This window comes from Balaenoptera ricei, chromosome 2 (assembly GCF_028023285.1).
Source record: "Balaenoptera ricei isolate mBalRic1 chromosome 2, mBalRic1.hap2, whole genome shotgun sequence".
Classification (NCBI taxonomy): Eukaryota; Metazoa; Chordata; class Mammalia; order Artiodactyla; family Balaenopteridae; genus Balaenoptera; species Balaenoptera ricei.
In genome coordinates, this window is record NC_082640.1 from 2,932,798 (window position 1) to 2,956,873 (window position 24,076).

Consider the following 24,076-nt stretch of genomic DNA (forward strand, 5'->3'; position numbering starts at 1 on the left):
TTAACATGTATAATGTGCATGTGTGCGCCTGTGTGCGTGCGCGTGTGCTTACAAGTCTGAAATCTGAAAGTGCTGTAATTTATAGACAGCCATCACTAGTTCATTACATAAATCACTCAGCATTTAATTAATGAATGACATGTGATCAGCAAACTTCTCATGTCCCATTAGTGATTATATTTGATGAAAGAAATGAAAACAAAATCATAATTTAAAAAGCTGGCATTTTTCTTTGTTAAAAAATATTAATAGTAATCCAGGACACACAGAAAGCATTTGATAAATGAGTAAATTAATGAATAACGGGGCAATTCTTAGGCCTCATAGTTTTCCTTACCAATATAATTTCCCATGATACAAATTCTAATTTCTGCTTACTTTGGATTGAAATAGCTTTAAGCATTCATATATTTAATTAAGCACAATGTTTCATCAGAGGAAAAAAAGGGGGATGATCTAAAAATAGATTAGAGATCTTCTTTATAAATTTACAGTATGACACAGGGGACAAACAGTCTTGGATTTTGATGGATCTAGGTTCCAATCTTAGCTCAGTCACTGAACTGGTTGGTGACCTTGGTAAAAAAAAATCTTATCTCCCTGAACCACAGAAATAAAGATTATATTGTGAGCATTAAATAAAACAACGGATGTCAAGTTGTAGGTAGAGTGACTATTACACTGAGGCCCTCGATTAACTGAGATCTTTTAGTTATTGTATCTCTTTCTCTGTCAGATTCTGGGTTTGGGGCTCACACATCTTTGGTCCCAGGAAAGACTGATGCAGAATCTGCGAGAGCTGCTGAATCCTCCTCGCTAGGCCTGAGGGCATCTTATACTTTGGTCAAGTCAATGGAGGTAATAACTAAGCTTACACAGCAGCTCAGAGAGGTAGACACAAAACCAAAACAAAGTAAACCTTGAGGAGAGCAAAGTAGGCAAGAGGTGTGAGTGGAGACAAGCTTTACGTCCCTGTGTCAGCCAGAAACCCAGCAGCTCGTTGCTCAGTTACTCACCCTGACTCATAACCTGCTAGAGCTGGGAAAGAACGGCAAGGAATCCTGGCTTCGCTAGTAAGAAACCCAGGCTTAGGGGCAAAATAACTCGTCTGGCGGCGCACAGCTGGTTGGAGCTATAGCCGGGACAGGACGCAGCTGTCCTGACGCTCAGTCCAACACCCTCTCTTCTAAGCAGCCAAACCTCTCCTCGCCTGCTCGGAGGAAGGAGGTCATGCCAGCTCGGACGCTGAGCTGCCAAACCCTTGATCAGCTACAAGCGCAGAAATCTTCCAAGGGACACATACCGAAACGCTCACGGGCATGCACACTTCTAATTTCCAGCGAGGGCCTGCTCTCCCCACGCCCCATCACCCCCGTCCGCTCTCTTGCCCTAGTGTCTGGGGCTAGGACGTGTGCGATTCTCCAGGGCTCTTACTCTCCCTCTGGCCACGGGCCTGGATGAGAAGCCAGCCGGGGCTCTGCTCTGCGTTCACTCCCCACGAGGGCCCCTGGATCCCGCGTGGCCTTTGAAGGCTGCGAGCCATCCGCAGCAGGAGGCAGCCGTGCCCATCTCCCCGCATGGGCCTCCGCAGGCGGACAGGGCCCACATGGTAAGGAGCACCCCTGAGAGCAAGAGCCGCTGTCACCTCGTAAGGGCCTGCTCCGCGGGGAGCAGTGTGCAGAGTGATTTACATGTATTACCTCCTTTAATCCCCACATCACCTAGAGCGTAGGGCTTACTTTCTTCATTTTACAGATTTATAGATGAGAAAGTTAAGGTCAAGTGATGTACCCAAGGTTATGCACTTCAGGGGCAGAAATGACTTTCAGACAGACGCCACGCTCTTCACAGTTACGCCACCACCTTTCATTTTGGCAGAGCGAACAAAGAGTGTTCTCTCCAGTTCAGGGGTCTTTAAAGCAAATGCCCTCCTTTCACTAACAGTTACACCTTCCACTAAGGAAGCCCAGTTTTGAATCATTTAAAGGCATTATTTTTCTCACACACATATCAAACCTTCTGCAGGGAAGAGAATCAGGAGAGGCCGGGGAAAGACTTGAATTCCTCTTAAAGGTTAGACTTTGCCGTTTATACTGAGGAAAATTTAGTTATTCTTTATTCAGAAATGACTCTATCTCCACCTGTAAACTGCTTTCCTGAAAGGTCCAGGAGCTCTTGCTAAAAAAGAAAACCATGATTTTCTTTTTAAAAATTCATATGGAGGGGAAACGGTTTCTTTTATGTTTCTTTTTGTTAAACGGGTATGTGGGAAGAAATAGGTCAAAAATGTATAAGCGAACATCTTCCCTCTCTCTACATGTGCGTTGTGTGTGCATACGTGTGCATGAATATATATACTGCATACATCCTTCTCACTAGAACACGTGTCATTCTGCTTCATTAAAGCCAATACTCTGTCACTTCATTTGACATCTGTTAGCGCCAGCTAAATTGCCAGCTGAGGTGCTGGGGTCTGTGAGTTTTATGTGGAATGAGATGGCCTGCTCTCAGTAAAGGGGACGTTGTCTGATAAACCAGGAATCCATAGACACTCAAGTAATTTACCAAAAGAAATCAACTTTCGTATGTAATTGGATTTTTTGTTCTTAGTTCCAGGAAATAAGTCACCTTATGGTTAGAGGGCAGTGACGTTAAATGCATTAATTCAAACTCTTTACGACACACACCATTACCGGTTTCCCTGGCATGGCTTATCTTACCTTGATCTTTTGGTGGTACTGAGAAAGCACTCTGCATTATGATGTCTTTGACTTGAATAACAATTTGCCTAAAAATAACCAAGCACAAATAATAATTAGCAAATAACTGAGATGCCATGTTAACACATACGAAAAATACAAATTACAAGCTTTTTATTTATAACTATATGAGTAATAAGGAATGGACTGAACTATTGGGAAACTGAAGTTTTTATTTTCCTTCTAGTTTTTATACAGACAGGATTTTACTGAATGCACTGGTGTGGGCTTGGAGAGGGAGCAATGACACACTGAGAGGGCCCTGTACCAGCCTCTCTGCCCTCGCAGGGTCAGGGAAATGTGCAAGCAGGCAGTTAATAAGGTTCCCTAAAACTGCCCTGCCTGATAATTATGTTTCATAGATTCTGCTTAAGAAATAACTAAAATGTTTAACAATATAAGTAAAGGCAGTATAACTGCAATATAATCATTTGATGAAACATAATTCAGTCATTAAGATGCAATTTTGAAGATTACGTAGCAACATGGAAAATGGTGACGATATAACGTACTGGATGCACACACCAAATGACATACACACGAGGACAAAAACTGTACAAAAAACGAAGGCGCGGAAAAATGCAGGACAGGAAATATGTTAATATGTACATTAGCCTTGTTCTCGGTGATATAATTACAGGTGTTTTCCCTTCCATTTTAGCTACTTTCCAAATTGTCTAGAATATGGGGTTCCATATTAATACACTATTTGAATGTATAAGACAATTAAAGTCCTTGAAAAAATATAGGTAAATATTTTTGTAAGCCTTCAAACACGGAAGTGTTTCTAAGCACGATGCCAAAGACAGAAGCCATTAAGGTAAAGACTGATGAATTTTTCCATTGAAAATTTTAAATGTTTTTAAAATAGAAAACTAGGTACAATAGAAGGGCATGACTTCTGCTTCCAGCCAAGACTGAACAACAGAACCAGGTTTGCCCTCCTTCCTGAAACAACCAAGACACAGAAAAAATACATGAAACAATATTTCGAAACACTGGACCTTAGGTCACAAAGACTGATCTTTGAGAAACAGGAAACAAATGAGGTGAACCCTATCATCCACAGTGCAGGAAGGGAGAAAGCTGGTGGAAATTCCCAGAGTAATGAAGAAAAGAGCTGGAGAGAGAGAGAGAGCAATGAATAGGGTTCCCATCAAGTATTCACAGGAATACTGTCTGTTCTTACAAGTCAGACTGAAAAAACTCCTAATTCACAGAACGCTGGGTAGAGTACAAAGAATAATCTTGCTTTAATAAAGGGGAAGAATTGGTCCTACACCAAACATTTCTTTGGTTTCACAAAACAAATCTTAAAGCAAGACCTAAAAGGATCAAACTGTTTCCAAGTGTCTTACCTGTGTATTTAGAACAAAGCTCAAGAATATTTATAGAAAGACAAAAATATCCATCACCCAAGAAAGTAAAAGTCAGAATGTCTGACATCTAATAAAGAAGTCTCAAGCAATACAAAGAGGCAGGAAAATATGAGCCAAAGTGTAGAAAATATTAAAAACCGACCTTGAACTGACACAGATGTTAGGATTAGCAGACAAGATCATTAAATGCATAACTGTATTTCATATGTTCAAAAAGTTGAGACAGGAAAGATATAAAAAAAGACCCAAATAAAATTTCCAGAGATGTAAACTACAATATATAAGGTAAAAAAATACACTGGATAGGATTATCAGCATATTAGGCATGTCGGAAGAAAATACTAGTGAACTTGAAGGCATAGTAATAGAGACTATCCAAAATGAAACTCAGGAAGAAGAGAGTAAAAAAAAAAAAAAGAATAGATCATCAGTGGGCTCTAGGACAACTTTAAGCAGTCTAGTATATCAGTAACTGGAGAAGACAGAGATGGAAAGACAGAAAAATTATTTTAAGAAATAGTGGCAGAAACTTCCAAATTTGAGTAAAGCTATGAACAGATCCAAAAAGCTCAAAAAACCTAAAGCATAAGAAACATGAAAACTACACCAAAGCATATCATGACCAAATGGCTCAAAACTAGTGAAAAAAGGAAAGATTTAAAGTGAGGCAATGCAAGTAAGAAGACAGTAGAGCAGCATCTTTAAAGTACTTGAAGAAAAAAAGATCTGTAATCTAGAATTCTATGTTCACAGAAAGTATCTTTCAAAAATAAGGAGAAATAAAGGCATTTTTGTATACACAAAAGCCAAAGGAATTCATCACAAGCCCACCTGCACTACAGGAATGTTAAATGATGCCCTTTGAGTAGAAGGAACATGATATCAGATTAAAATATGGATCTATATACAGAAAGGAAGATTTCAGTACTAGAAATCAGAACTACATGATAAGCATGTAAGGCTTTTTTCTTAATAAAATCTCTTCAAAATATAATGGTTTAAATAAAAATAATTAACACTGCATTGTGGGGTTTATAACATATGTAAAAATAAAATGTATGAGAATTTCAGGACAAATGTAGAGAGGGGAGAAATGTAAGTATACTATTGTATGGTTCTTTAGACTACAGGTGAAGTGGTATAGTATCACTGGAAACTAGATTATAAGTTAAACATGTATATTATACACCCCAAAGCAACAACTAAAATCACGAAACAAAGAATTTTATCTAATATGCCAAAAACAAAGAGATGGAATCATAAATATACTCAGTTTTCAAGGGAAAACAGGAAAAGAGAACAAAGAATAGGTAGAACAAATGGAAAACAAAAAGCAAGATGATAGATTAAAACCTAAACATATCAATAATCATATTAAACATAAATGATCTAAACATCCCAATTAAAAGATAGATTGGATAAAAAAGCAAGACCCAACTACATGCTGCCTATAAGAAAGGCACTTTAAATATAAAGACACAAACAGGTTACAAGTAAAAGAACGGAAAAAGATATATCAGGTTAGCACTAGTCAAAAGAAAGGTGGTATGGCTATATTAGTATCAGAAAAAGCAGATTATAGAGCAAAGAATATTACCAGGCATAAAGAAGGTCATTTCATAATTATAAAAGTACAACTCATCAAAAGGCTATAAAAATCCTAAATGTTTATGTCCCTAATAACTGAGCTTCAAAATACATAAAGCAAGAAATGATAGGACTGCAAGGAGAAATAGAGAATAATTAATAACCAATAATCGATAAAAGAAGCAGACAGAAAATCATTAAGGACTCTGGAGATTTGAATGACACTATAAACCAATTTTACCTAATTGACATTTATAGAACATTCCACTCAATACAACAGAATACACATTGTTTTCAAGTGCACACGAAATATTTATTAAGGCACCATATTCTGGGTCATAAAAACAAGGCTCAATACACTTAAGAGGATTCAGGTCATAATGTATGTTCTCTGAGCACAATGGAATAAAAGTAGAAGCCAAAATAACAGAAATGTATCTGGAAAATCTCCAAATATTTGTTAACTAAATCACACACCTATAAATAACCTATGGATCAAAGAAGAAATCAAAAAGAAAATTAGAGTGTGTTTTGAACTGAATGAAATGCAAACATAACATACCAAAATTTGTATGATTCCATTAACGCAGTACACAGCGGGTAATTTAGAGCACTAAGCATCTATATTAGAAAAGAAGGTAGGTCTCAAGTCTGTTTCCGCCTTAAAAACTAAAAAAAAAGTACAATTAACCCAAAGTAAATAGAAGAAAGGAAATACGAGTTCAGAGAAAATATAGGTGAAATGGACAACAGAAAAATGGATAAAATCAATTAGATCAAAAGCAGATTCTTTGAGAATATATAAAATTGATAAACTTTTAGCTCAACTGATCAGGAGAAAGAAGACACAAATGACCAATATCAGGAATGAGAGAGGTGTCATCACTACAGACTACCACTATTAAAAAGACATAAGGGTCCATAACAAACAACATTTTGACAATCAATTTGATAATTTAAATAAAATGAACAGTTACCCTGAAAGACACAAACTACCAAAGCTCACTCAAAAAGTGAGCCCTATGTTTTCAAAGAAATTGAATTCTTAGTTAAAAATCTTCCCTCAAGGAACTCTAGGCCCAAATGGTTTCTTTGGTGAATTCTACTGAATATTTAAGGAAGAAATAATATCAATTATACACAAATTCTTCCAGAAAACTGAAAAGGAGGGAATTCTAAGTATCTAATTCTATGAGGCCAGCATTATCCAGAAACCAAAATCACTCAAAAAGCCACTAGAAGGAAAGAAATCTCCAGACAATATCCCTCATTAACACAAATGCAAAAATTATAAACAAGATGTTAGTAAATCAAATCCAACAATATTAACACATCCTGACCATGTAGGGTTATCCCAGGAATGTGCACTTATTTAATATTCAAAATCAATGTAATTCACCATGTTAACAAAGTAAAAAAAGAAAAACTATGTGATCATCTCAATAGATGTAGAAAATGCATGTGACAAAATCCAACATTCATTCCTTTAAAAAAAATCTTTTAGAAAAGTAAGAATAGAAGGAAACTTCCCCAACTTGGTAAAGGACATCTATGAAAAAACCTACGGCTAACATCATGCCAATAGAGAAGAAGTGAATGCTTTCCCTCTAAGTTTACAATTAAGAGAAGGATATCTACTCTCACCACGTCTATTCAATATTGTATTGGAAGTTCTAGCCAATGCAGTAAAGCAGAAAATGAATAAAATGCATCTTCACTGGAAAACAAGACATAAACTGTATTTGCAGATGGCATGATTATCTACGTAGAAAATTCAATGGAATCTATAAAAATAACTAAGTGAGTTTAACAAAGTTAAAGAATACAAGTTCAATATATAAAAATCAATTACATTTCATACACTAGTAACAATCAGAAATGAAACAATAAATCAGAAATTAAAATTTAAAATGCTATTTGTAACAACATCAAAAATATGAAATAAGGGTAAATCTGAAAAAAAGATGTGAAACACTGAAAACTACAAAACAATGATGAGAGAAATTTTTAAAGACGTAAATAAATGGAAAGATATACCATGTTCACAGGTCAGAAGACTCAATATTGTTAAAATGGTAATTCTCTGCAAATAGAGTTATAGATTCAGTGGAATCTTAATCAAAATCCCAATAGACATTTTGTAGAAATTAACCAACTTATTCTTAAATTCACATGGAAATGCAAAGAACCCAGAACAGCCAAAATCATTTTTAAAAATAAGACAAACAGATAATACTATTTTAATTTCAAGACTTATTAGAGAGTCCAGAAATAAACCCATACATATGTGGCCAACTGATTTTTCATGAAGGTACAGAGCGAAATCAGTAGAGAAAAGATAGTCACTTCAACAAATGGTGCTTGGACTATTGGATATCCATACACAAACAACAACAAAACTTTGAGATATACCTCATACCACATACAAATCCAAAAGGCAACATACACCTGAATGTAAAACCTAAAACTACAAAACTTCTAAAACGCTATGGCTTTTCATCATGTAAATACATCTTAGATAGGACATCTAAAGCATAATCCACAAAATACCTAAAAGTTGGACTCCAAAATTAAAAACTTCTGCTCTTTAAAAAACTATTAAGTGAAGGGAAAGAAAAGCTGCAGAGTGAAAGAAAATAATTGCAAATAATAAATATGTAAAGACATTATATCCAGAATAAAGTACTCTCAAAACTCAATAAGAAAACAAACATGCAATTTAAAAAAACAAGCAAAAGATCTGAAGAGACACTTCACCAAAAAAGATATGGCTTGCAAACAAGGACATAAAAAGATGCTCAACATCATTAGTTATTACAGAAATGTAAGTTAAAACCACAAGTGTAACTGAAAGTCACACACCTATTAGAATGGCTAAAATAATAATAATAAAAAAAACCCACTATACCAAGGGTTGGCAAGGATGTAGAGGAAGTGGAAGTCTTTTACACTGCTGGTGGTAATGTGAAATGGTACAATTACTTTGAAAAATAGTTTGGCGTTTTCTTCATAAGTTAAAGATACACCTATCATATGATCCAGGCAATTCCTTCCCACTTATCCAAGAGAAAAAAAAAGCATATGTACAAAGAATGTTCACAGCAGCTTTATTGATAGTAGCCCCAAACCAGAAACAACCCAAATGTTCATCAGCGGGTGAGCAGTAAAACAAACTGTGGTATATCCATTCAACATAACACTCCTCAGCAATGTAAAGGAGTAAATTATTGATCCACACTACAATATGAATGAATCTGTGAAAACCTCGTGCTGTACGAAAGAAGCCAGACAAAGAAAGGGTACATATTTCATGACCTCATTTTTGTAAATGTTTGGAAAATGCAAATTGTAGGAACGAAAAGCTGATTAATAGTTGCCTGAGCACAGGAAGACACAGAGTGGGGAGGAAGGGCCTACAGCTGGGCACGACGAACATATATCCACCTATTAGCGTGAAGAATACATTCACTACCTTGATTGTGGTGACGGCTTCATGGGTGTTACATACATATAGCAAAACATACCGCATCGCACTTTAAATACATGTAATTTATTGTATGCCAATTACACCTTAATACAGCTGTCAAAAATTAAGGCAAATATTGGGAAAAAATGGAAAATTTACAATAGATATATAGTCACCCACTTACTCATTTAACAAACAGTCTATGAGGTGCAACTATGCAAGGATATGGTAGAAATGGTCCTTGTACTCTCAGGTCTGTTATAAACAAATCAATAAGAATGAGAAAGCACTCCATAAAACTAGCAGACTTATATAAGTCAAACTAGTAAATCATTAGAATGTCCAGCCTTACTAATAACCAAAGAAACGTAAATTTAAAAAAAAAAAAAAAAAAAATTTTTTTAAATTTCTTTCCCTAAAAAATGGCAAAAATAAAAAAAGACAAAGCAATGCATGCTTGGAAAAAGTCTACAGAGAGGTGCGTGCAAAGTGTTTGGGGGGTATTTTTGCAGTGTGCACCCTGAGGCTTAAAGTTCTGCATTCCTTTTAATCTAGAGCTTCCTTCCACTTCAGAAAATCATGATAATGTGCAAAGCTATGTACTACCATCTTCACTATCATCATCCTCATTATCTTTTTAAAATTCTTCAGGGTACCATTTAAGATATACACCAAGTCAATTAGGATATATTTTTATAATGAAAATATTACAAACACTGTTTCTTAAAATAATTAAAAATTTGAAAAATGTTTACCACACATTTTTATATGAGAGGAGTTGGGTACAGAGTGGTACAGTTCAATTTTTTTCCCCCACATACACATAGCAGAAACTACCAAATGTTAAAACTGGCTATCTCTGAGTGAGGAATTAAATTGTTATTTAACTTTCCTTTTTATGCTTATGGACATATTGCTATGTTTCCCCAATGAACAAATACTATCTCTGCGATTGAAAAAAAGCAAAACAAAAATCAAGTTTTTATTTTAACTGTTTTGGAATGTTATATTAGATAAGGATTGCCAGTAAAATAATCTCAACTGTACACCCCCAATAACTTGGTATTTAAAGTAGAAAATTCACTCAAATGGAGTCTATCTTCTTCTGCCACGTAAAGTATGATTGTATTTAATTCCACTGTAATTATGAAAAACAAAAAAAAAGTGCAATAAATACACCTAATGCTTATTAAAGTAAACACCTGAATAATCACAATATCTCACCTTCTGATTGGGCTGGAAATAAAAGGCCATTATATAAATGTTCTACAGGAAAGATGCATTAAAAAGTCATGTAAGATGTATCAGTATTTTTCAAATATCACACAAGCAAAGTCAAGGGGCATCTTGACTCAAGGTACTATGAAACAGTACTAGCAGCCACTGTGTCCTTCACAGTCTAGAGAATCTCTGATCATTATAACCTGGCTTTTCCTACTTAAATGCTGAAAAGTACATTAAGTAGAAAAACCTATTGGAAAGCAGCAAAAATTAAAGAACACAATGAGTGAATATTATCGATTACAGCAAGACTTCATATGCTTTATAAATCACTCATAGGTTACTTTTAATTTTAGTTTATATGTCACATTTAAATTTTTTTTATTTTTGGCCACACTGCGTGGCATGTGGGATCTTAGTTCCCCAACCAGGGTTTGAACCCACACCCCTTGCATTGGAAGAGGGGAGTCTTAACCACTGGACCGCCAGGGAAGTCCCTATATGTCACATTTAAACAGAGTGGATAAAAAATGAAAATTAGGTGAATTGGTTACTTGAGAAGTGACAACTTGATGGTGCTGGAAATGGAAATCTTCCATTTATTCCTGGTTGAGGAAACCTAAGGTACACCTTGCCTTGTCTTTGCTATGCTGCCTTGACAAGTTTCCTAAAAACACATCTAGATAAAGAATCTTACAGAATAAATGAAAACTGTTTGCTCTATGCTCAATAAGCTTCTTACCATTAACCCAGAGTGTGAGTATGTGTGTAAGTGCATGCTCTTGTGTGTGTACGTGGGCACCATCCAGAGAGCTACAATGTGGATGTTACTCTAGATTATTAAGGGAACTTAATATTAACTGATTAGTATTAGGGAATTATTTCTAGGGAACTATTTCCTAAAGAATAAACATTGTCATTCAGATAAGCGCCATCATATAATGAAATTGGTCAGAAGAACGTGAAACATGAAAACATTTAAAAAGGTAATAAAGTCTTTGGGTGTGTAACTATGGGTCATTTGTAACAGGTTCTTCTTTATATATGAAGATAACGCTACTAACCTATTGATTGGGAAGCCGTTCTTCTCCCAGGCCTTCCTTCAGTTTTGATTCTATGGTGATCTCGTGGCTCTGGACTTTAAAGCATTGCACAGGGACTGTCCCACAGATTTTAGGTTTGAGGCTAGAGCCAGAGTTGGTGAATCTACAGAAGACACCTTCCCCTCCACTGTATTCTACACTACAGCTCTTCACCAGGTAATCAGCACTGTCCTCATCTTTACGGTCAAGAAACTGAGGCCCAAAGAAATTAAGTAACCTGCTCAGGGTCACTTGGATGAGCCAGAACCAATCCTCCAAGTGTGTCTGGTCCCTAAATTCATATACATGCCCCTGCGCCACTGCATTCAGTCTCCCTTCCCCTCCATCTTTCCTCCATTTTTCTGTCTCACGAACACCTGTACAAGTGTGTACCAAGTCAATGGAAATATAGAGAGAAGGCTTGTTGCTGGAAACTAGAATTAAAGGAACATCAGTGAAACAAAGAATGGGAATGAAGTAACAGGGAAAAAGTGATTTAGAGAAGCTGGGAAAGGAGTGAACCTGCGAAATGAGAGAATTCAGGGGAAAGCCATAGTCATCTTGAAATATTTGAAGGGAAGTTACATGGAGGAAGGATTCGAGGGACACTAGGTAACTCCAGTGGGCAGTACTCAGACCAGGAAGGGAGACAAGTTACAAGGAAGCAAACCTCAGCCGGATGTGAGGAAGCAGTTTCTCACGACTACCGACGTTCAACTCCGGAGCCTACTCCATAACGTGCTATTTGAAATGCTGAACTCTGTCACTGAAAACGCTGAAGGAGAAGCTGACTGAAGCCTTTTTTGTCCAGCCCTAAGAACCACTCATCGTATACTTCAGGACCATGGCAGGAAAGGCCTCAGAAAGGCTGCATAACCCCAGACATCATATAATTGAAAAAGCCACCTTTCTTTTACTGTAATAAGGAAATAGTCATAAGACAGAGAGGGAAAGAAAGGAACTGCCTGAATGAACTTGTACCTATGAAGTATTCAATGCTGCTCTTGTTCTTTTATAAACCTGGGTATTGTCTGAAAATGTTTAATGCACTTGAGGATGAATTCTCCTACCTTGTTGAATTTCATGCGCCCATTATATTTCACTATTTTTTAAAAAAAAGTTTTCAAATCAGCTTTACTGAGGTATAATTTACATACAGCAAACACACACACACACACACAAACGTATATATACCTATGTAGTAATTACATTCTTCTCTTTCTACATTTGATGATGTTTTGACATACTAGGGCTCTGGCTGGCTGGACAGAGTACCCCTTCCAGGGCTAGATAATCCTAGACACAGCCAACCACCTCCGGAGAGCACACCTTTCAACGCAAAGTCCAAACCCCCAACCACTTCCCTTATGGAATCTTACACAGCAAGCCAGTATTTCCCCTGGCTTCAGTCACCCCAGGGCCAGGCACTGAACAGCTAGGACTACCTTAGAGCCTGGCACCGCGGACATCATTCAAACTAGCCAACCCTAAACTGTTTTGCCCTGCTTCGCCTTTCCCAGGGAGGCCACAATAAAGGCTCTAGGCCAGGCTTTCCCACCCCTCCTTCCCTGGAACTTCCCCGTGTGGCCCTGAATGCGTGGCACAGCCCCTTTCTCGGGAACCGTGAGTAACAAAGTCTTCTTTCAAAGGCAGTTGCCTCTGTGTCTGTAACCCGACCCTACCCGATGAAACAAATCCCGGATACGTCACAAGAAAACACAGAACATTAACGTCAAAAAGTTCCCTCGTTACCTCAGAGCCCCCCTGTGCTCTTTTTTTTTTTTAATTTTAAACTTATTTATTTATTTATTTATGGCTGTGTTGGGTCTCCGTTTCCGTGCGAGGGCTTTCTCTAGTTGCGGCGAGCGGGGGCCACTCTTCATCGCGGTGCGCGGGCCTCTCACTATCGCGGCCTCTCTTGTTGCGGAGCACAGGCTCCAGACGCGCAGGCTCAGTAGCTGTGGCTCACGGGCCCAGTTGCTCCGCGGCATGTGGGATCTTCCCGGACCAGGGCTCGAACCCGTGTCCCCTGCGTTGGCAGGCGGATTCTCAACCACTGCGCCACCAGGGAAGCCCCCCACCCCCCGTGTTCTTTTATGATCCATCCCCACCCCCTTTCCCTGGCCCCAGGCAATCACTGATGCTTTCTGTCACCATAAATTAGTTTCGCCTGTTCTAGAATTCCGTATCATTTCATATAAATCAAGCAGTATACATTCTTTTACTGTACGTATCAGTAAATCATTTCTTTTTATTGCTGAATGGTATTCCATCCTATGACTCTAGTGCAATTTGCTCATCCGTTCACCCACGGTTGGGCATTTGAGTTGTTGCCAGTTTTTGGCTCTCATGAATAAAATTGCTATAAATATTTGTGTCCAAGTCTTTGTGTAGATAAACATGTTCATATCTCTTGGGTGAAACTGCCTAGCGTGAAACTGCCGAGTGGTTTAACTTTATAGGCAACTGCCTGTTTTTAAAGTAGTTGTACTATATTTCACTGATTTAAAAAAATAACTTTTTAAAGCATGGATGGAATTCAAGTTTCTCAAGATCTTTATATAAATGAGAGGATCCCAATACCTTAAAGCTCAATTTTCCGAAAATAATGTAATCTTATGGTACCCAGATTCTGACTAATAGCAGCAGTCATTTGCTCAGTTATAATAAATGCTTATTCCCATCTCAATCTGTCCTATTTAAGAAACAAATAATAAAATTCTGAAATTGGCACAAAAGGATTAGAAAAGGTGAAAGATAATCTACAGAATGAGTTTTGATCCACTCAGAAAATTCTTAACTGCCTATATTAATATTTGCATTAATATAATGTATTTGACAATCTTCTTCCTCCCCTGAGTGGTTGAACACTGCTAATGAGTTCAATAAAAAAGTGCCTCTCTGGGCTTCCCTGGTGGCACAGTGGTCGAGAATCCGCCTGCCAGTGCAGGGGACACGGGTTCGAGCCCTGGTCCGGGAAGATCCCACATGCCACGAAGCAACTAAGCCCGTGCACCACAACTACTGAGCCTGCACTCTAGAGCCCACAAGCCACAACTACTGAGCCTACGTGCCACAACTACTGAAGCCCGCGCACCACAACTACTGAAGCCCATGTGCCTAGAGCCCGTGCTCTGCAGCGAGAAGCCACCGCAGTGAGTAGCCCCCGCTCGCCGCAACTAGAGAAAGCCCACGCGCAGCAATGAAGACCCAACACAGCCAAAAATAAATAAATAAGTTTAAAAAAAAAAAAGGGCCTCTTTAAATTCAGATATTTCTGAATGTCAGTCACTGACACAGTAAAATGCTTTACAGAGTTGTCCTGGGGGACTAGTTTGTTCAAGTCCCTCCAAGGCACCTTCTTTTCTACTGAGCGTTGGGGAAAGTCTGGGTTGTCCCACTTCCCCTAATTTTAGATCTATTGCTAAGGTGGTCTCACCAGATATTCACTGCTGTTTCCCAAACCAAAACCCGAAAAGACTAGACTGACCCTTCATTTTCAGGACCGTGTTCCAGCCCCACCTCAACTGTGCAACGTGTTAAGAAGTTGTGGAAGGATCAGTTAACCAAGTGGGGAGATGTATGTTTTTAATTGAAACTTCTGTGTGAGCTTGAACAAGTCATTCAATCTTTTTGTCTTTTAGTTTCCCTGAACTAGAAAGGGAGAGATAATACTATTTAACCCATTTGGCTGAAGAAAGGATTAAACTTAGAAGACTATGTGTTGAAAATACTTTGTAAAAAAAAAAACTATTCAAAAAACAGGGTATTATATATGGTAGTAAAGTTCTGCAGGATTCTTCCAAAAGGAAAAATAAAAAAGGTTACTGTTGAGTTGGCAAAAAAGTTCATTTGGTTTTTTCCAAGGAAAAAAAGGAATATACTAGAATATACTTAGAAATAGAAACAACGTCATTTTCAACTGTAAGATCTAATCATTTACCCTCGTAAAATGCAAGCACATATAGATATTTGTGTTCTTTCACATGTGTTCCACATATGACTGAACTAGGCAGGGTATAGTGTTTAGGAGGGCATTCTTCTAACTTAATAAAAATCTACCCAGGAAAATATATTCTAGCCTTAGACCCTAGTTTTTTTTTTCCCTCCACAGATTTTCTGTAAGACTACTTCAACTTCTAAGGCTCTAACCACAGCTCTAAATTTGTATTTCTGGTTCCCAGGTTCCAGGGTGAAATATTCTTTGCTTACTACACAGCTCCGCTTGGCTACCTGCAAACTAAATGCAGCTCCTGCCTCCTAAAATTAAAAAATTTTTTTTTCAGATTTATTGAGGTATAATTAATTGACAAATAAAATTGTATACACCAAATGTGTACAATGTGATGACGTGACATATGCATATTTTGTAAAAGGATCACCACAGTCAGGTTAATTAACATATCTGTCACCTCACATAGTTACTTTTTTTTTTTTCCCCCCGTGGTAAGAACACTTAAATTGTGGCGAGAACACTTAAGGTCTACTTTCTTGGCAGATTTTAAGAACACAACATAGTATTACTAACTATAATCACCATGCTGTACATTAGACCCCCAGAGCTTATTCATCTATCTTCCCCAGAAACAAGCACTTTGAATTCTTAGAGCTGACTCTTCTTATATTTATACCTCCATTCTGTCAATAACATGCTTATAATCTGACTTCTTGATTGTTCAGTGTTAGGCAGTACCTCCTGGTGACCCACTGTGAAGGTTGAAGATTTATCTCTATTCCTATCTCTCAATTAACAAAAATCTTGCTTAATAATTTTTCTGAGCACAGAAGTCCAGGTTGAAATTTCCACTGTCTTCTGGTTTCTAGTGTTGCTGTTAAGAAATCCAAAGCTATTTGTGATCCTTCGTATGCAATCTGTTTTTATTTTTTTCTCTATGGAAACAAGGTTTAGAAATTTCACAATGAAGTCTCTCAGCCTATTTTCAACCATTTGCCAAGTGTTTGGTGGGCCTTTTCAATCTGGAAACTCTAGATCCTGGGACATTTTCTTCAATTATTTTTCTAAGATTTCCTAATTTATTTTTTTCTCTGTTCTTTTCCCCTTGAACTCTTCTTATTCCGATGTTTACCCTCCCTGGACTGTCAACACTTTTTTTCCCCTTTTCACATGTTTCACCTCTTTTTTTTTAAAGTTCTTTTTTTTTTTTTTTTTGATGTGGACCATTTTTTTTTTAAGTCTTTACTGAATTTGTTACAATATTGCTTCTGTTTCATGTTATGGTTTTTTGGCTGCCGGGCCTGTGGGATCTTCGCTCCCCAACCAGGGACTGAACCTGCACCCCCTGCTCTGGAAGGTGAAGTCTTCACCACTGGATGGCCAGGGAAGTCCCGTGTTTCACCTCTTTTGATTTTGCTCTTTCTGGAAAAATTCCTTAACTTTATCTTTGAGTTCCACTATCACCTTTACCCAGTAGTCCGTGAAGGGTCTTCTTCATGCAAATCTAAGCATTAAAATGTTTTCCTCCTGCTTCAAGTCCATCAGTGGCTCCCTGTTGCCCACAGATGAAGCCCGACCTCCTCAGCCCAGCACACGGGGCCTTTAGCGCACTGGCCTGTGTGGTTATCACCACTCCATTTGTTAGCAGCTGCAGCTCAGAAGGCCGCTCTCATTTGCCTCCACAGTTCTTCATGAACAGCCTTCTCGCCCCTGCCCTGCTAGACAATTCCTACTCAACTCCTCTGCAATGTCTACAATTTCTTGGCCCATTCAAGAAATTTCTACTGATCTGTCCATTACCTTTCAACACACTTTGACTGGCTCTCTTAGGACGCAGCATCTGCTTAAATCTGTCCCATTTTTCCCCTAAAATTTGTGAGTTTCCTGATGGCAGGGACAATGCCATATTTATCTTTATACTTCCAGAACCTAGAAGTGTCTGGTTTATAATAAGGTTTAATAAACGCTTATTGAATGAATAAATGTCAATAATCCTGTAAAAATAAGAGTGCTAGAAATTATTTAACAATACTTGCACGGTTCCATCTAGTACTTTTCATACCATTTAAATCTTTTATTTTCAACAGATGAGTTTCTAAAATTCTGAGTCATTTTTTAAATGAATAGTGATTTTTGAAATCTGAAGCAATATCTTATTAATTCTGCCATTACTATACTTTTCTATAACTTAAAGTGACAGATAAGTGACTAAGTTAATTTTTTCAGTAATAAATTTCCTTTGATCTCTGCAGATTGCCTGGGTGTGTTTTTAGAAGGACTGAACCACTCCTAAAATGACTTAAAAATTATCCTACGTAAATGTAAAAAATGTCCTCGTTTCTTCAGTTTCTCTAGTAGCAGGTGTGGGACTTTTCAGATATATCAACATTGTTTTAAGTGTCATTAACTATCAATAACAAGTCGTAGGAAACAATGATTCCCAAAAGTATCTATATATGAAGTAATTTGACAATGCTGCTTTCCTGTTAAAAGGCCTGAGTGCATTTTAGTTAAGTCTAAAAAGATCCAAAATTTAGGCAAGTTTTAACAAACGGGCATTCTTCCATCCCTTATTTATTCAAATGTAAAAGATAAAGATGTAAGAAAAACATTTGGTTCTTTCTACATCAAACAGAGCATCTTTGGAATTTCCAGCCTGGCTTCTCAATGCTAAAAGGATGGATCCTTCTGGGCTGTGAGGTTACCATCATGAGGAAGATGAAAGCATTTCAAAAGAGAATTGCACCATTTGGTAAGAAATGACACTCGACAGTAAAATAAATACTATCAAATACAGAGGCTGTCACTTACACGTCCACGATATAGAGACACGCTGTGAAATCGGTCAGCATTTTGTTTCCTTCCAGCAGTCCGGTGGCAGTGTTTCTAATCGTTTGGATTTAATTCATTATTTTGAAATGATCATTTCCCCCACTCTTGTCCACCTTCAGTGACAAAATCATCTCCAAACTAAGCAGGTTTACAGGAAATTGATATACTTTGAAGATCATTTTGGATCCCTCACATCCGTTTTCGGCTGCTGAGCACCAGGGAGTTTTGGTCGCATCACCTCAGACCACTTGGTGTCCTTTCAACAACTGTTTCTACCGCCTGCCTGTCTTTGGGAATTCCACCCTCCCACAGCACTGCCAGGGCGCCCACTCCTCTCAGCTCTGCTCCCATCTCTAGCTCTTTTCTTCTCTACCATTTCTGCCCTGAATTAAAATCCCATCAATTAACTTTACAATGACTGTTCAATTAAAAACAAACAAACAAACAAACAAAAACCCCCTGCTCTGCTCTGTTTCCTGCTAACTTCATCTATGCTCCATAATTTTTCATGTTCCTGTGAGTGTGTGAACTGCTTCACGAATGATTCTGGTGATCTGTCTTCCTCTTCTGAAGTAAACTTTCACCTTTTCCCTGGAACACCCCAGTCACACGTCTACCTTTGCAGCATCACCTAAATTGTTCTTTTATTTGCCGCCACTGATGGCGTTGGTCTGTCGCTCAGGTTACCATACGATGCTTATCTCCGACATGGAAAAAGCGAAGGAAAAATGAACAAGCCTGACTCTCGACCTACACCCCCCCAGCTCCCCTCTTTAGAGGCAGCGACTCTTAGCACCTTTGTGGAAATCCTTTCAGCAACAGTCTGTGTGTACACAAGCTAACGTGTAGAAGTATGCTCTATCACCCGTTCTCCCCTCCCCAAATCAGAGCAGATTATACCTGCTGCTCTGTTTTCGCTTAATATATTTTCAGGAGCTCTCCATATCAGCACTTACGGATCCTCTTCAATTCTTTGCAAAGGCTGTACAGTATTTCGTTGCATGGAACCACAGTTTATTAACCAGCTACCTACCGACTGACAATGAGACTGTTCCCAGCCTTCTGCCTTACCCACGAAGCTGCAGCCTGCATCCTTATATTCACAGCCTAGCTGGCACGTGCAAGTCCATCCGAAGGGTGAAGTCAGGGTAAGAAATTTCTGGGTCAATTTAAAGTTTTTAATGGACACTGCCGTACTGTCATTCAAGGAAGCTGTACTGACTTACCCAACGACGTACGAGACTCCTTCCAAAACACTATTTGCCGAATTTGCCACAGAATTAGTTCAATCAACTAATCCAACAGCTTCAGAGAGTCCAGCTTGCCTAGATATTTTTTCTCAACTCTAGTTGAATAGACAAACCTTGCTCTCTGTTGAAATACACAAACCCTGACAATAAAATGAAAACAAGTTTCACCTCTCAAGGGTCTGGAAGAGTGATTGTTTATGGGAAGTCCCTGACGGACTAGAAAAGGGAAGAACAGTCAGCGCTGCTGCCCCGAGTCGCCCAAAGGAAGTGGGTAATGCGGGTCAGGCAGTGCGGCCTGCGAGTTGGTGTCAGCGCATTTTTGCTATGAAAATGGAAAGACAAAGTGATTTCCTAATTGAAGCAGACAAGCCAGATAAAGTTATAGGAGGAAAAAATCCTACGTATCTGAAACACTGTCCTTTTAAAGATGTTTTTCTTTTCAAGACATCGCAGAATGTAACAGGTGTAGTTTAAGAGGTAATTTTATAGTGTATAAAGGTGCTCCTCTGTCTAATACGAAATGGGGTCCTGACTGAGGTGCTACCAGCTGAGGATCAGGTGAACCCAATTAACCCAATTTTTCCTTGTCCATACTAAGTGGTTTATTTTAGATGCACACTACTCCCCCAGTCCTTTAGGGTACGACAGGGAAAAACCATAAACAGGCTCTAAAGGTCGTGACATTAATTTTCCTGTCATTCTCATGCTTTAAATAGGCATCAAAAAACTAAAAAATCTTGTCCTCTGGGAAGGAAGGCAAATCTGAAACTCATTATGGTAGTTATTATTGTAATACTATTAAATTAAACGCTGTGACCCCGGCTAAATTTATTTTGGTACCTTTTGTTAATGAATAAAACTTCTCAAATATGATTACTGCATCCTCTCATACTGCAAAATGATTCACCAGAGGACTACTAGAACTCAGTAACCACTCAGTAACCTGAATTCTCATTCACCTAAAGCTTAACTGAAAAGTTTAATAAGCACACATGGAATTTTATTGCAGAAAATTCTGTATCTGTTACAAAGTTTTATTTAAGGAGTAAAATCCTCACATGGGTAGAAGACTGAGCTAAGAGTCTTATCTGTCATGGGCAGTTTTCACTTGTTTTCTGTTGTCTATTTTGTCAACTTAAGGCTTGCTCAAAAAGATTCCTATTTATTTATACCTAAAAGAAAATAAAGGCGGGGGTGGGGGGGGGGTGGGGGGGGTAGATGACTCAGTATCTGCTTAAGTTTCCAAGACTCAAACTGCTTTCTTTAGGTGTCTGCAGGACACGATGGTCCAGAGGCAACACTGAAGCCTAAGGATTTCCCGGTAGCTGCCTGACCAACACCTGGGCACCAGGTGGAAGAGGAAGCCACCTGACCTGGTACTTAGGAAGTATTTGCTGTGTGTGTTCACTAGTGACCTGAAATCCGAAATGATATCCACAGAGACTCCGTTGGGCTCATTTTAATCCTACAGAGGCTGGAAGAGAGAGGAGGGCTGAAGACACTGAATGATGAGTTTGGGTGGGTGGGAAGGAAAATCCGGCAAGAAGAAGGGCGGGCAACATCCGCGTGGGATAACGAGCAGGGGAAAGATGAATGAGCAGCAATCACAAAAGAAAGAAAAAGCAAGTGGGAGGAAAACAGGAACAATGGCAGCATTATTTCAGAAGGAGAAATGGCCTGTGATTAAAAAAAAAGCATTAAATTCCAGTTTCCTTAAATATCTTAGAAGATACAGAAAACCAGTTAAGAACCAGCTCTTCCTCTCTCTGCTGCAGCCAGAAAGACACCTATAGACTCTGTGCATTGTTGGTGGTCTAAGTAGTCAATAACCATTGGCTGGCTGTTAAATGGTCTTGTTGCTGATCAACTGCAACGGTTTATTAAAATTTAAGGTGAGCCAAGTGAAGTTAAGTATTTTAAGAGCATCTTCTATTGCTCTAAATTTGAAAGTCAGGCTTCAAATAAAACTTTCAAATTATCTCTATTTGCTTGGAAGTGTTAACGGACCATGAGGCATCACGGCATAGGAAAGACGAGAAAAAGAAGAATGCGGAAGGAAACAGAGGAACATTTTGTCTTGCAAGCCTTTCTACAATGGTTCATCATGCGTACACAGGGATTCCAATTAAAGGATATGATTACCAGTGCTTCCCGATCCTTTGTTTTCATGTGCTTTACCATGGCCCCCAAATCTATTTCTTTACACTTTATAGATCCACATCTCAAACTGCCGTTTGGGCTTCACATACATTGTCACATTAGCTGACGAAGCAATTTTTTAAGCTAGTGCACGATGGTGCAGCCCAGCAGCCAAGAGTTCACTCTGAAGCCGTGTCCAACTATGTCTGTGCAACGGTTTTATGATTATTTAAATATTTCCTTACATTTCGCTCTTATTCTTTTAGAAAAATCAGTGGAGCTCAAAAGATTAAAGGTAAATGTGATTAATATGACACCAAAGGCATAGGTAACAAAAGTAAAAATAGACAAACTGTACCATATCAAAATTAAAAGTTTCTGTGCATCGAAGAAAACATTCAACAGAGTGAAAGAGCAGCCTATGGCAAGGGAGAAAATATTTGCAATCATTTGTCTAAATAAGGGGTTAATATCCAGAATATATAAAGAACTCTACAACTCAACAACAGCAGCAAACCAAATAACCCAATTAAAAAGTGGGTGAGGGGCTTCCCTGGTGGCGCAGTGGTTGAGAGTCTGCCTGCCAATGCAGGGGACACGGGTTCGAGCCCTGGTCTGGGAGGATCCCACATGCCACGGAGGGACTAGGCCCGTGAGCCACAACTACTGAGCCTGCGCGTCTGGAGCCTGTGCTCCGCAACAAGAGGGGCCGCGATAGTGAGAGGCCCACGCACCGCGATGAAGAGTGGCCCCCGCTTGCCGCAACTAGAGAAAGCCTCGCACAGAAACGGAGACCCAACACAGCCATAAAGAAAGAAAGAAAGAAAGAAAGAAAGAATTACCATGGTACAGCTCTAATTTCTAATAATGTTTAAAAAAAAAAAAAAAAAAGAAAAGTGGGTGAAGGAGCTGAATAGACATTTGTCCAAAGGAGATACATACAAACGGTCACAAAGCATATGAGAAGATGTTCAATATTACTTATCATTAGAGAAATGCAAATCAAAACCATCATTAGATATCACCCCACATCCATTAGGATGGCTACTACCAAAAAAAAAAAAAAGGAAAATTTCAAGTGTCAGCAAAGTTATGGAGAAATTGGAACCTTTCTGTAACTGTTGGTGGGAACGAAAAATGGTACAGTTGCTATAGAAAACAGTATGGCGGTTCCTTAAAAAATTAAAACTAGAAATTACCGTACGATTCAGCAATTTCACTTCTGGGTATATATCCAAAAGAAAAGAAAGCAAGATATCGAAGAGATATATGCACACCTATGTTCATAGCAGCACTATTCACAGTCGCCCAGAAGTAATCCAAGTTATCTATCAATGGATGAATGGATAAACAAAATGTAGTATATGCATACAATGGAATACTGTTCAGCCTTAAAAAGGAAGGAAATTCTGACACCTGCTACAACATGATGAACCTGAGGACATGCTAAGTGAAATAAGTCAGACAAGAAAAGACAAAAACTCTGTGATTCTACTTATATGAGGCACCTAGAGTAGTCAAATTCATAGAAACCAAAAGTAGAATGGTGATTGCCAGGGGCTGTGGGGAGGGAAAATGGGGATTTGTTGTTTAATGGGTATAGGGCTGCAGTTTTGCAAGATGAAAAAGTTCTAGAGATTGGTTGTACAACTATGTGAATATACTTAACACTACTGAACTGTACACTTAAAGATAGGAAAGATGATAAATTGTTATGCTTTTTTTTTTTACAGTTTTAAAAAAGTAAATGTGATTATACTAGTGATAAGAAGCATAGGTCTTATGACCTACATAAATTTAGGCAAAAAAGGCAATCATTTAGGATATTTTAAGTGGGCAAATCTTTAACCTATATTGGAAGCACAGTGGACTTTAGCCAGGTATGTATGTCTTCAATTGTGAAGAAAAATAATAAAATTAAAGAATATTTACAAAGATACAATATTTATACTACACATATATCTATGTGAAAAAAAATGATGTATTAAGGAATTGTATAATGTTTTACTAGTTCTCTGGTGATAGAATCTTCTTATACGGCATTACACACTTAACTTCTGTGTATGTGTTTTTTTTCTTTTCTTTTTTTTTCTGAATTTTTATTGGAGTCTAGTTGCTTTACAATGTTGTGTTAGCGTCTACTGTACAGCAAAATGAATCAGCCGTACATATACATATATCCCTTCCCTTTTGGATTTCCCTCCCATTTAGGACACCACAGTGCATTAGGTAGAGTTCCCTGTGCTCTACAGTATGTTCCCATCAGTTGTCTATTTTATACATAGTATCAACAGTGTATATGTGTCAATCCCAGTCTCCCAATTCATCCCACCCGCCCTTTACCCCCTTGGTATCCATACATTTGCTCTCTACCTCTGTGTCTCTATTTCTGCTTGGAAAATAAGG

The 24,076-nt window shown here is 38.3% G+C and overlaps 1 protein-coding gene across 44 annotated transcripts in view; it reads right to left on the minus strand.

Moving 5' to 3' along the window:
* The window catches only part of ZNF438 (zinc finger protein 438), a 213,670-nt gene that overhangs the window by 69,629 nt on the left and 119,965 nt on the right, over window positions 1-24,076 (minus strand). For all 44 annotated transcript variants that reach the window (XR_009499992.1, XR_009499991.1, XR_009499983.1 and 41 more), the window contains one exon: window positions 2,721-2,788. Coding sequence is in view for 12 of the 44 variants with exons in the window: in XM_059909590.1 (XP_059765573.1) it covers window positions 2,721-2,788 (68 nt within the window). In the remaining 32 variants the exon portion in view is untranslated. The remainder of the gene's footprint in view (window positions 1-2,720; window positions 2,789-24,076) is intronic.